Consider the following 13,745-nt stretch of genomic DNA (forward strand, 5'->3'; position numbering starts at 1 on the left):
ATAAAAGAAAGGTACATATGGTATACCAGTAAGGTGTAGCTTGGAATCGGGGTGAAAATACAAGGACATTCCTAGACAGTATAGTGGTAAAAAACAAAACAAAAAAGGGACATGGATGATGGAATCATTAATACAGAAAATGAACTCAGATCAGATGAGTGCAAAATAGGTGTTAGTAGAGTTAAGAAAGGCCCATGTTTGAGATCAGCCCAGAGAGGCATTGATGGTGGAAGAGTTAGAGAGTCCAGGATTTGAGATGTTGACCAGGAGTTACAACAATAATAAATTTTGGAAATTTTTGTAGAAGTCTATGGGTTACAGCAATATTCTCACAGATGCCATTTTGTCTTCCATTCAATTTGTAAATACTGCAGGGGAGACAGAAAAAATGGGAAAATCTGAGAGGCTGATACTCTAACTCTTCAGATTGTTGAGCTGAGGCCCAGAGAGAGTATTCAAATTCCTTAGGGTACCCAGCAATCCTTACTCAGGGTAAGCCAGAGCCTGCCTGCTATGTCTGAAACACCTTCAGCAGGGAAAAGAATCCTCCACCTCCTGTCAGAGAAGGCTTCTGGAAGAGGGTATATTTGGACTAGGTTTTTAAGAATGTGTAGGAGTTGGTTAGAGCATGGTGCTAAAAACACCTAAGTCCAGGGTTTGATCCGTGTACCAGCCAGCTGCCCAAAACAACAACGACAACAAGAAAAATGTGAAGGAGTTCACAGGTAAAGAACATCCTGAATTTCTATATAAGAGAGGCTAAGTGGCTGCAACCTGGTTGGCAACAGCAGGAGTTGGGGACATGTTTTGGAGGTGCATTTTCATCAAAAGTATGCTTATAATGTTTGTAAACATTTTTCTATTGACAGTTTGGTAAAAAATATTAGTTGTCCAAATCAAAGGCTATTACTATTATACCTTGCTACTATCGTTTTAGTAGGGTGATGGGGATAATGGAGATTGAGGGGGATTCAAGTCCCCTCGATAGCAATTCCAGCACATTAAGAGGAGAATCTATCACCCTGACTCCTCCCCGCTCTTCGCCAGTGGTATCGCCCAGGAGATTAAAGATTAATCTGACCTCTCCCCCTCTTGCCAGTGGTATCTCCAGGGAGGGGATTGTACCACCCTGACTCCTTTTCACTCTGGCTCGGTGGTGTCTCCTTTGAAGATCAGGACACGCCGCCCTCCGCCCCCGAAATGGGGGCACTTCTGCTTCTCTAAACGTTAGAAAGACCTACAGAATCTAGTTCTAAAGATCAGCTTCTCCCGGAAGCTTGCCCTCAGAAGGTTTCTACCTCTGAACACCCCCTTGTCCCTGTCTCCTGTGGAACAGCCCGGTGTACGGAATGGGCTCTAAGATGGCGGCGCTCATGGAGAAAGGCCTTGGCGCAGCCATTTTTCTCTCCCGACAACGCCACTCGTGGACAAAGTCTCTACCGATCCGTAACGGCGGCTTGTTCAGTGTGAGTAGACTACAACCACTCAGCCTTTATGATCGTGTGCAAAACCAACAGCCCTAGAAGGGGCAATGTCAGGGGTGAAGACAGGAAACGGAAATGGCCCTCCGAGGCCGTTTAAGTCTTGTTGGCGCGCGGCACTAAAGGGAGTGCATGAGGGTTTATGGCGTGACAGTCTCAGGTGTTTTTGAGGTGATGGCTTTGTTGGCTTTTGGAGATGATAAATTGGCAGTTTGTGGTGTCAGGTGGTGAGGAATTAAGGAATCTAGCGAATGGGAATTTGTGGGGGTCAGGAATGGGGGGGTCAGGTTTTAGATCCCTTGCTGCATCTTGTTGTCAAGTCTTAATAGTATGTGTTTAGTTTTTTTCTTGATCGGTCTTTCCAGAGGTTTGCTGATTTTATTAGTCTTTCCAGAGAACCAACTTTTGACCTTGTTGATCTTCTCTGATATACCTTTGTTTTCTATTGCCTTAATTTCTGCTCTTACCTTTACTATTTTGTCTTTTCTTAACTTCTTAAATTGGATGTTAATTCATTAATGTTCAGCCTGTCTTTGTTAAAAAAAAATTTAAGAACATAGGTTTCCCTTTAAGAATCTCTTTATCTGTATTCTGTAATATTTTGTATATACCGTCTTATTATTATTGAGCTTTGTGTTTGATTTTTCTTATTTACTTATTTATGCTTTTCATTACTTTAACATAATACTTTTGGGGGGTTGACATTTTTATTAAATCTTCTTATCCAGGGATATGATATGTCTGTGTGACTATTTTATGCTTGTCTTTTTTTTTTTTTCTTTTGTAATTGTATAGGTCCAGCCCCTTTAAAAAGTTTATTCTTACATAGTTGATATATTTCGTGCTATCATTTTTAATGCATTTTTTCTGTTTCCATTTGCTTATTGCAACTATAGAGAACAACTATCTGCTTTTATAATTTTATCTTGTATCCAGCCCCCTGTCAAATTACCCTATGAATTCTAGTATCCTTTTGACAGAGTCTGGTAGGTTTTCTATGTATAACATCATATCATTGGCAAAGAAAGCTACCTTTTCATCTCTTCCCAGTATTTACTCTGATTATTTCATCGCTATTGTGTGAGCTAGGGCCCACAAAACACTTTTGAGTTACAACAGACATCCCTATCTTTTTACTAATTTTTATGGCAATAGCTTCATTCTTTACTTTTTAGCATGGTATTTCAGGGCTGTGTTTCATAATTGATTTTGTGATATTTAAGTGATTTACTTCTTTCCTAATTTTAGTTTGAACTATTATTAGTAATGGCTGCAGAATTGTTTAGACGTTTTTTGGTGAAAGTTAGTAGCAGCATGTTTCCCCTCCTAATGTGTTGATAATATTTCTAATGTTGAACCACCTTCTGGAAGGAAGAGGCTAAAGGCTTCCCTGCAGAAAAACTTAGGAGGGATTTTTCACCTTATAATGGAAAAATAAGACACAGAAAAGATGACTCATTTTCTTTCACTCAGATTACTGGGTTTCCAGGTTTACTCTCTGCACAGTCATCCACCAGGTTCCCCATGGACAAAGTCCCTCCCTGGTCCACCCCATGAGCCTTAAGCACCATTTACTGCCCCATTCTACCCTCCCCCTAAACCCAGATCTGCCTTGAACCTGAATTGAGGGGTAGGTTGGCTGGGTAGGGTGTGAAGCACCCTGTAGAGCCATCCAAGAATTAGCGACTCCAAACATCATGATCATTTCTATAACCCACCCTGACTAATACAGAGTGGAAGTTGCGGAACTTTGTGGGGTGAATATGGAATGACACTGATCATATGGATACTGTCCTTTTAGGATTTCTTGGTGTCTCTGTGGAGCCACTGAGCTTTACCCCTTACTGGAGGCTGCAGGATCATCTGCATACAGACACCCCTCCAGCTTTGGAAGGTGGGCTGAGGCCCAGGGTGAACATGCCAGCTAATGGGAAGTCACCCCAGAGGTTCCCTTCCCTGATTCCAGGAGAACCTAGCAGATCATTTGAGGTAAGGAGGAGGAGCCTACTTTTTTGTATTTGTTCTTGCTTTTATTAATTTTTTAGTTAAATTTTTATTTTGAAATAGTTGTACATTCAAATGCAATGTACCATTTACCCAGTTTTCCCCAATGGTAACATCTTATAACAAAATCACAACCAGGATATTGACATACAGAACATTTCCATCACCACAAGGAACCCTGGTGTTGCCCTTTAATAGCCACAACCACTTCTGTCCCTCCTCGAGCCCCTCTTTAATCCCTGGAACCACAAAGCTGTTTTGCAGTACTATAATTTTGTCATTTCAAGAGTGTATAAATGGAATCATACAGTATGTAACCGTTTGGAACTGGCTGTTTTCACTCAGCATAATTCTCTGGAGATGGCAATAGTTAACAGTATATCAATAGTTCTTTTTTATTGCTGAATAGTATTTCATGGTATGGATGGACCAGTTTAACCGTTCACTGGTTGAAGGACATCTTGGTTGTTTCTAGTTTTTGGTTATTATGAATAAAGCTGCTATGACCATTTGTGTAAGATTTTTGTGTGGGTTTGATATTGTGAAATATATATTTGGTTTTTGACCTATTTCCTGGCATAAGCTCCTAAAATCCTTGAAATTTTTTTTTTTTTTTTTTTTAAAGATGACTCTTAAGGGGATATTAACTTTGACTTGGTGTTGTCAGGATCACGCTCTCCCAAGTGAGCTAACCAGCCATCCCTATTTAGGGATTCGAACCCATGGCCTTGGTGTTATAAGCACCACACTCTCCCAAGTGAGCCACAGCCGGCCCACATTCTTGGAATTTTTACTGTAATAAATGTCTTTTTGTATGCTAATGAGTTGACTGATGGCTGGCAGCCCCTGGGTAGCTTCAGGATGGGGTCTGGTCTTGGTTTTGGGAAGACCAAGGCAGGATTAGAGGCTTGGGAGTGGGGAGGAGCTGAAAGTCAAGTTGATTATTAGTGGCCAATGATTTAGTCAGTTATGCCTATGTAGTGAAGCCCCTATAAAAATCCAAAAGGACAGGGTTCTGTGTGCTGGGGGTGCCTGAACAGGTGGAGGTTCCTGGAGGGTGGCACACCTGGGGAGGGCACGGATGCTCTGCGCCCAACCCCACATGCCTTGCCCTGTGCATCTCTTCATCTGGCTGTTTATTCGTATCCTTTATAATAAACCAGTAAGCATAAATGTTTCCCTGAGTTCTGTGAGCCACTCTAGCCAATTAATTGAACCCGAGATTGTGTGACCTCGAATTATGTTCGGGAGCCCTGGACTTGTGCTCCTGGTAGTCTTGGAGACTGAGCCCTCAACCTGTGGGACCCGACGCTATCTTCAGGTAGATAGTGTTGGAATTGATTTGAATTAGAAGATCCCCAGCAGGTGTCCACTGCAGAATTGCTTGCTTGCTTGGGGTGTAGGGAAAACCCCTTCACATCTGGTGTCAGAAACGTGTTATGAAAGTATAGTGGGAGAAACTGACTTTGGTTTTTCCTTCATCATCAGAATTGGTGTCAGTGAAGCAGGATTTCCTGGTTCATGGAAACACGTGGTTTGGGAAGAGAAAGGATGAAAGGGTGGGGGATGAGGAACTTTTGATTCCCGGATGGCTACCAGGTCATCTGTGGTGTGAAACTGCAGTTGCGCTGCCTTCAGTATAGGCTGATGTTGGTAAAATGGAACAATTTGGTCAGTCTCCCCTCCTTGGAGCCGGTTCAGGGTGGTTCGGTAACATTGAGTGTGTGCGTGGAGTAAGTGCGCCCCAGGTCATCACTTTTGCTGGTGTTTTACTGCCTCGGTCTCCTGCCCTGTGCGGCCATGTTTTTCCAGACCTGCAGCTTCCAAGGACCGTGTGGCCAGTTGCCTAGCTTATAGACCTGCGTGAAGGGGTCTGGTGACCCAGCCTGGCGTGTGAAGGGTTTGTGACCCAGTCTGTGAATGGGCTTGAGGGGTCTGGGAGCTCCAGACCCAGCCCCAGCTCAACCATTGGCCCAGTTGGTGCAGGATTACCAGCAGGTAAAAGAGCCACGACAACTAGCGTGGTCGCCTAGCGTTACAATTGGCATCACGAACAGGATTAAGAGCTAGACAACTGGTGCTGTGAGCAGGATTTGTGACATCAGCCTTAGCCTTGCAGTAGCCCTTGTCATAGCCAAACTGCCGAGGTAAAGGTAAAAGTTACCAATGGATTTCGACATGGTGGTAGACCTAACTCCTGAGCAGCTGGCTAATTGGATACATAGGGAAATGCAAAGTGAGCATGCTGAACACACAGTCCCTTGTTATTGCTACAGGTAGCAGCTGAGATGAAAGTAAAAGAGAGTGCCAGGTTAGGCCTTGAGGCTGGACCAAGCTCAGATGTCGGTTTGTCTGGGCTCAGGCCAGTAGCCTCAGAGCCACCCACAAAGGGGGAAAATTATGCCAGGACAGCAGAAAGTAGTACCTCGGAGACCTTTGGTCACCAAGAAGGAAGTCAGTGTGGGGGGAGGGCAAGCCTGAGGAACTGCTGAGATCAAGGGGTGTAGTGTAAACGAACTGAACAATCACGGATGGCCGTATGTGATTCAGACACACGGGAGGTCACTCCTGAGGGAACGGCCAGCCTGGTGGACTGGATAAAGGCCACTGTGAAGTGTGTTTACCCTTAGAAAGGGGGCTGCCCAACTCCCCCTTATAAATGCCAAGTGGAATATCCCAGATGAAGCAGCTGGTGTGCTTCATACGCAAGCCACGTGGAACTGGCTTTATGGTGACCTGGATGTTCACCTGCTGAACAGGCCCATTACCCAGGTCATGGTAAATGCTGTGATTAAGGGAGCCCCTTTTGTGTAGGTACCCCATGTGACATTACTCCTGCAAATCTGAACAATGGAGAAGTCTCATCTGACTTGCTGTTTCAACTTCCCTGTATGGGTCTTGCCAATACCAAGGGCATTAAAGTGATAAAAAGAAAATGGGGAGAGAAAGAAGAAAAGAAAGAAAATGAGGAGAGACAAAGGGGAGAGTCAAGGGAACTCTTCCCAGCAGGGTAGAAATTTTGAAATGGTTATTGAAAAATGGGATGAATGGGACGGTGCTTTTGCTGAAACAAAAGTGTTGATGCAGCACCATCGTGGCTGCGTGGGCCAATGGGACCCCTGCTGGCCCTCCAACCTTAAAAGCCCCCAAGCAAGTCAGCTCCATTTATACCAACTTGGAGGAATTTAAAAAGCCTATGATTATGATGAGAAACCCACCTGGAATCACGTGGGGCAATGGTTAGACTGATTAATCAGGGTAATGATTGGCAGAGAGGCCTGGATCTCCTGGCGTGTGGGTAAAATGGCCAGATGGGGGAGAAGAAACCTTTTTGGGATGTGTTGTCACTTGGCCCAGTGCACTGTGATCCTAAAGCCTGTTGGTGAACTCTTTTTTTTTTTTTTTTTTGTCTTTTTTGTGACCGGCACTCAGCCAGTGAGTGCACCGGCCATTCCCATATAGGATCCGAACCCGCCGCGGGAGCGTCGCCGCGCTCCCAGCGCCGCACTCTCCCGAGTACGTCACGGGCTCGGCCCCTGTTGGTGAACTCTTAACAGGGCTGAGGTTAGATTGGGAGGATATGGAGATGCAGCTGTTGATGGGACTAAGTTAAGCTTGGATGAAAATTTGGATTTTTGAACAAACTTTGGTTTGTCAAAGAACAAAATTACAAGAAACAGATGAAGATCTCAATCAGCCTTATTGCGATTCCAGAATCTGGCAAAGCTTTATTCTGTAAAATAGAATAAGTGTTCCAACGAGCCAAGCAGAGGAGATTGGTTTTATAGACAGAAAAAGGCTGAGGAGAGAAGAAACAGAACACAAAGCAAATTGGTCATTTCTTTTCTTTTCTTTTTTTTTCATAAAGATGACCGGTAAGGGGATCTTAACCCTTGGCTTGGTGTTGTCAGCACCATGCTCTCCCAAGTGAGCTAACTGGCCATCCCTATATGGGATCCGAACTCATGGCCTTAGTGTTATCAGCACCGCACTCTCCCAAGGAGCCACGGTCCAGCCCCCAGATTGGTCATTTCAAAGTTACTTTCCTTGTTAGGAGGGGACCGGAAGACAGAACAATGGAAAAATAACATCAGGTTACTTCAGGCTCTTTTGTGTAAGGATTAAAGCAGAGGGAACTTCATTATCATACCTACTGAAGATTTGAACTACCCTGTTGGGGAAAAATTGGCTGTTATCTTTCTCCTGACTTCTGGGAAGGTCTCAGACCACAGCCTAAATGAATGGAACTTAGCAGGGGTGACTCCATTTTGATTTTCAGTCTGATCTTTTGGGGTCTAGTGCAGGAACTTAGTCCAAAACAATGGCCTTCCTATGATTTTTATTTAACATCAAAGGACACAATTACAACAAATTTATTTAAAGATCTCCAGTTGTCTTTATTGTGACTCTAATTGGGCAACAGGTTATTCCATAATAAGTATTCCAATGAGCTGAGCAAAAGACTGTTGATTTTATAGATGGAAAGAGGCTGAAGAAAACAAAGAACAAAAGGAGGACTGGTCATTTCAAAGTTACTTTATTTGTAAGGTGGGGACAGGGAGATAGAACAATAGAAAAATAACTGACTAGTTAACATCAGGTTACTTCAGGCTGTCTCTTTTGTGTAAGAATTAAAGTAGAGGGAACTTCATTATCATGCCCTTTGAAGATTTAAACCCTGTTTGGGAAATTGGCTGTTATCTTTCCCGATTTCTGGGAGAGTCAGATAACTACTTAGTTTTATTTTGGTGACTGGAAATTTAGCTGGAGTGTCTCCATTTTGATTTTCAGTCTGGCCTTTGGGGCCTAGTGCAGGAACTTAGTCCGAAACAATGGCCTCCTATAATTTTTATTTAACACTTTATATGGGGTGGTCACGTATCCTTTACCTGATGTATTATTGGGATGGATATTATGTCTGACTGGGGATTGCTTCCCCTTCCCAATACAGTCGACCCTCAGTATACACAGGGGATTGGGTGAGGGTCCCCCCCGTGGATACTAGATCCTGCAGGTGCTCAAGTCCCTGATATAAAATGGTGTAGTATTTGCATATACCCTACGTACGTCCTCCTGTATGCTTTAAATAATCTCTAGGTTACTTATAATACCTAATATAAATGAAAATGCCATGCAAATAGTTGTTATACTGTATTGTTTAGGGAATAGTGACAAAAAAAAGTCTGTACACGTTCAGTACAGACGCAACCCCCCCTCCCCCCATATTTTCGATTGCGTGGCTGGTTGAATCCGCAGATGCAGAGGGCCCACTGTATTGTAAAACAGAAGGCTTGCAGGTCCGCCCTCAGGCCTGTCTTGATGGGCCGTGCTAAAAAGGGAAGCACTAGAACTGCCAGAACCCACACAGGTGGTTAATTTAAAGCCGTATAGAATACCTGCTGGGCAGAAAGAGATTGCCACTTTAATCAACATCCTGGAAGCTGGAGTGCTGATACCAATGAACTCTTTGAACTCTTTGTACAGTAGCCTTGAGCAGCCTGTGAAAAGGGGGGATGGCTCATGGAGACTGACAGTCGACTATCAGTGGCTTAACTAAAGTGGTACCACCTCAGCAGTCCCAGACACAGAAAACACAGCAGGCTAGCTGGCCAGTTAGCTCAGTTGGTTAGACTGTGGTGCTGATAACACGAAGGTCCTGGGTTTGATCACCATCTGGACCAGCAAGGGAAAAAAAAAAGGCTAAAGGAGAGGAGACTGGCTTTCTTCTCTATCCCAGTTTTGGAAAAAAGGCAATCATAGTTTGCTTTCACATGGGATGGATCTCAATTTACATTTACCATGCTGCCACTAGTTATCTGAATTCACCAGCTTACTGTCATAATTTGGTCAGGAGAGATTTGGACTTGTGTAGTAATATGCCATATCAGTGATGTTATGATAATATCGGAAACTGAAGAGCAAGCTAGGACTGATTTGAATACAGTGGTGACTCACATGACCAACTGAGGCTGGTTAGTAAATCTACCCAAGGGCCTGCCCAAACGGTAAAATTCTTAGGAATAACCTGGGCAGGAGCCACTTGGAATATTCTACAAGTGACTGAAAATAAACTGCTGTTGCTACCCACCCCTAGGACCAAAAGGAAGCTGTTGGGAAAATAGAATAATTTAATCAGGCCCCCTAGCCTTAGGCATGGTTGGGGGTGGTGCAGTGCATTCTTTGTAAGCAAATTGTGTGTGTGGGTGGAGTTAGTGCAGATGAGGCGGTGCTGCAGCTTGGCTGGCTTCTGCCTTGGGCATCTGGTCTGGGTGGCCCTGCTCTCGAACCTACATCTCCAAGGCTCGACAGTTGGCCCAGTCGGCAGGATTACGGGTAGGTAAAAGAGTGCAACAGAAGCCCAGCATTTGGTCAGTTTGTTTGGATTTTGGAGAACACACATTCCACATCTGGGAATATTGCTAGCTCCTATCTATAAGACTACCTGAAAGAAAGCTATATTTGAGTGGGGACCTGAACAAAAGCAAGAAATGTCTGAATTAGAAAAAGCAGTAGCTCCCTCAACACCTTTGAGCTCCCATGATCCCTACTGAGATAAAATTTTGGAAGCGTCTGCTGCTTGCACTCATGTAGATTGGAGCTTGTGGCAAAAGCCCATGAGCGCTTCCCAGTGGCTACCACTGGGCTTTATGTGAAGTGGTTGCATCTCTTTTACCTGAACGTATTATGGAGATGGACATTGTATCTGACTAGAAAGTTTCCCCTTCCTAGTATTGTAAATCCACTCTTCAAGCAGTATTACTTGGATATGCTAAATGGCAACTGATAAAATTGCCCAAACCCACAGAGTATAGAGTAGAACCTGGAGTGCTGATACAGACAAATTCTCTGTACAGTAGCCCTATGTGGAGCATAGACTGGGGCTTTTGGCAAAAGCCTGTGAGCACCTCCCAGTGGTAACTACTAGGACTTTGGACTAGAGAATTTCCATTTGAGGCGCAATTACTAGTTTGCTATCAGACATTAATGGAAACAACCTTCTGATTGCAGGGCATAAAATAGTTTTGAAACCTAAGATACCCATGATGTCTTGAGTGATGGAGAAATGCTCTATAGGGGAGGGCAATGCTCAGAGGACATCCATAATAAAATGGAAGTGGTTTGTACAGGAACGTGCTACCAGGGGACTGTAGGGAGTTAGCATGTTCACGAGCAGGTAGACACTTTTCCCCTAGGACTGATACGTGAGGAGCTGTCGGATTCTGTTGTCACTTGGACAGGGCCCTAGCTCTCGACTGACCAACAAAGAGCTGCTTGGTTTCTGGATGGCAGTTCCAAGGTGAATGGACAGCATCCTGTTTGGAAGGCCACCACCGTGATTGCAGAAGGTAAAAACAAAGCAACTGAGTCGGCTGAATTGCTTGCTCTCTTCCTAGCAGTAATGGAAGAATTGAACAATATTAAAAGCCCCTATGTTTGGGTTTTTACTGATTCATGGGGGGTGGCCACTGGCCTGGCCATATGGTCATGCAGAAGGGCAGTAGAAAACTGGCCTGACAAAGGCCTGGCCCTGTGGAAGTCACTGTGGGAATTTGAGGGGTGCATTAAAGTAGAATATGTCAGTCTCCACCAGAAGCCGCTGCAGCATTGGAAGGTGATTGGAATCAACAAGCAGACCTCCCTGTGTGCTTGCTTAAGGCGGCCCCCTGTGTCTATGACATGAGTGGGTGTGGGAGTGCTGCAACCGTGCGGGGATGGGCGAGAATCTAGATGTGTTCCTCTTGCATCCCTCGAAGCACAAAATGCTGATAACTATTCTGTTTGCCAACAAAAGAGACAGAGACAGCAGATGGCTATGTGGCATATTCCCCAGGGCCCTGAACGTAGCTGGCAAGTGAAACTGTTGCCAGTAGCCCCAGGGGGCCACAAATGAGTCCCGACAGGAATAGACACTGTCTCTGTACTGGGCTTTGTTTACTGGGTGGTAGATGCAAATATGGAAAAACCAGAACAGCAGGTATTGCACCAGTTTGGGCCACCAAGTCACATTTCTTCAGACCAAGGAACACATTTTCATCCTCAGAGAATTTGAACAGGCAATTTAAACATTGGTTGTTTAAAACGAGGGGTGGGGGGAGATATAGACATGAAGGACTGGCTTCTACACCTTCATGAGTGTGTGAAGTAAGGAAGTGTCCCCACCAAATAGACTGTTTTTCTGGGGCAGTGGGGGTGGGGAAGGATGCTTAATGTGACTGTGTAATTCTTCCCGAAGTGGGAAGATGCTGGTATGATAACTATACTATTTTCTTTCTTTCTTTCTTCCCCACATCACCTCAACTTTCTTTTTTCCTACTTGATGCAGTGGTCACAGGACCAGGGCTGCAGCTACAAATGTTGGAAGCAGGAAGTCCATCTGGCAGAATCAGGCTCAAAGTGAATGCAGCTGTATTGCTTGATGGTAAATAGCCCACTAGTTGTGCACCTGTGTAACCTTGCCCTATCCGAATGGGAGTGGACGAGGGGCCAGTACTTGCCAAATGAGTATTGCCGCCTGCAGTCTAGACAAGCACAGTATTCCTTCCAAAGGTGGAAAAATTGGGGTAAAAATGGAGAGAAGTAGGAAGAGTAGCTTAGAGTAAAGGAATGAATGAAAGGGTTGTATGATGAAGGAAACCCAGTAATGTATTAATATCTCGAAAGAGTTTGGGAACAAGAAATGATATTATCTCTTAGCTCAATTATACCACATGCCTGAAAGGGTGAAGTCACGTATTGCTGAAACCACTCCTGCTTTTGGAACCTGGCAAGGTCGAATGGAAGCCTGCAAACCTGAGTAGCCTCGCCCTGGGCGACGTGTTCATGTAACATGATGATGGGCTGGACAGATTGTCAGTGACTTGAATGGGCCTCTAACAACGTGCCAGTATCTTTCGACTTAATTTACGATCCTTTTGCTATAAGGAATCTGTGGTCAAAGACCAGGAGTGACCTGTGGCATAACGTAGTTCATCTTTTTTCATAATGATATTTTATATTCTGGATACTAACTCTTTGTCCGTTATATGTATAGAAAATTTCTTCTCCCTGGCTGTGACTTTTCTTTTACGTTTTTGATAGTGTGTTTTGACGAATAGATTCTGTTTTGTTTCAATAGTTTTTATTTAAACCATCTCAAGCTTACAGAAAAATTGCAAATGCAGTAAAAATACCTTTTATTCTCAACTATTTGAAAGTAAGTTGCCGACCTGATGCCCGTCATCCCTGAATACTTCATTGTTTTCTACAGACAAGGACCTTGTCTGATATAAGCACAGGACAAGCAGCAAAATCCGGAGATATACATGATGACCCCCTCCTGGGGGTCCCAATAGCGTCCATCACAGCAGGAGGATCCACTTTAGGATCGCGCTCAGCCTTTAGTTGTCATCGCTTCAGCGTTCTTCAGTCGGGAAGGGTTCCTCAGTCTCTCTTTGTCTTTCATAACCTTTCGAAGGTCAGGGCAGTTATTTTGTAGAATGTCTCACAACTTGGTTATGCCTGATGTTTCCTCATGATTAGGTGCAGGTGATGTAGCTCTGTCAGAGAAGTCACAGAAGTGATGCTGTGTCCTGAGTGCATCCAACCAGGTGGCCGTGATATCAATTTGTCCCACTACCGGTGATATTCACTGTGATCACTTGATGGAGGTGGCTCTGCCAGGCTTCTCCACCACAAAGTCGCTCTCTGCCCTTTGTAACTAATAAGTAGTTTGTGGAAGGGCACCTCGAGAGCATGTGAATATCCTGTTCCTCATCAGACTTTCAATTTATTCGTTTTTTAAATAATCAGTATGGACTCATGGTTTCCTATTTTATTCTATGGGTTCTAATGAGTTATTGTTGTTATTTATTTAAATTTTTTTATATTATTTTTATTCCACAAATTAGGATAAAGCTGGAGAAAAATGAAGTAATGCAAAAGGAAAGCAGCAAATCTGAGCAGTCACACAAATGACTGTGTATAGTACATGTTAGCTATGCCAGAGCATGAGTAGCGAAATTCTCCTGAGTGAAATATTCATGTGATGTGATTTGACAGTATTACTTTAAGATGTCAGTCTAGCATTTCCAGTCGAGCATGTCCATCCCAGGTGAAATAATAGAAATAGCAACAAACCCTGAGAGCTAACCATGTGTCAGGTGCTGCTGTAAGTGATCGCTGCGAAACCCATCCACATTTTACAGATGAGGAGACCGAGGCTTGGAGGAAGTGACTTAGCCAGGGCCGTGGAACGAGAGTGTGGCAGAGCCACGATTCTGA

General features: G+C 44.1%; 1 protein-coding gene across 1 annotated transcript in view; it reads left to right on the forward strand.

Annotated features, from left to right (window-relative positions):
• Window positions 1-1,600: 1,600 nt before the first annotated feature.
• Window positions 1,601-13,745, forward strand: part of ZNF157 (zinc finger protein 157) — a 50,858-nt gene continuing 38,713 nt past the window's right edge. Inside the window, exons 1-2 of the mRNA XM_063083412.1 lie at window positions 1,601-1,652; window positions 3,283-3,470. Of these exons, the coding sequence (XP_062939482.1) occupies window positions 3,399-3,470 (72 nt within the window). The 5' untranslated portion in view covers window positions 1,601-1,652; window positions 3,283-3,398. The remainder of the gene's footprint in view (window positions 1,653-3,282; window positions 3,471-13,745) is intronic.

This window comes from Cynocephalus volans, chromosome X (genome assembly GCF_027409185.1).
Source record: "Cynocephalus volans isolate mCynVol1 chromosome X, mCynVol1.pri, whole genome shotgun sequence".
Classification (NCBI taxonomy): Eukaryota; Metazoa; Chordata; class Mammalia; order Dermoptera; family Cynocephalidae; genus Cynocephalus; species Cynocephalus volans.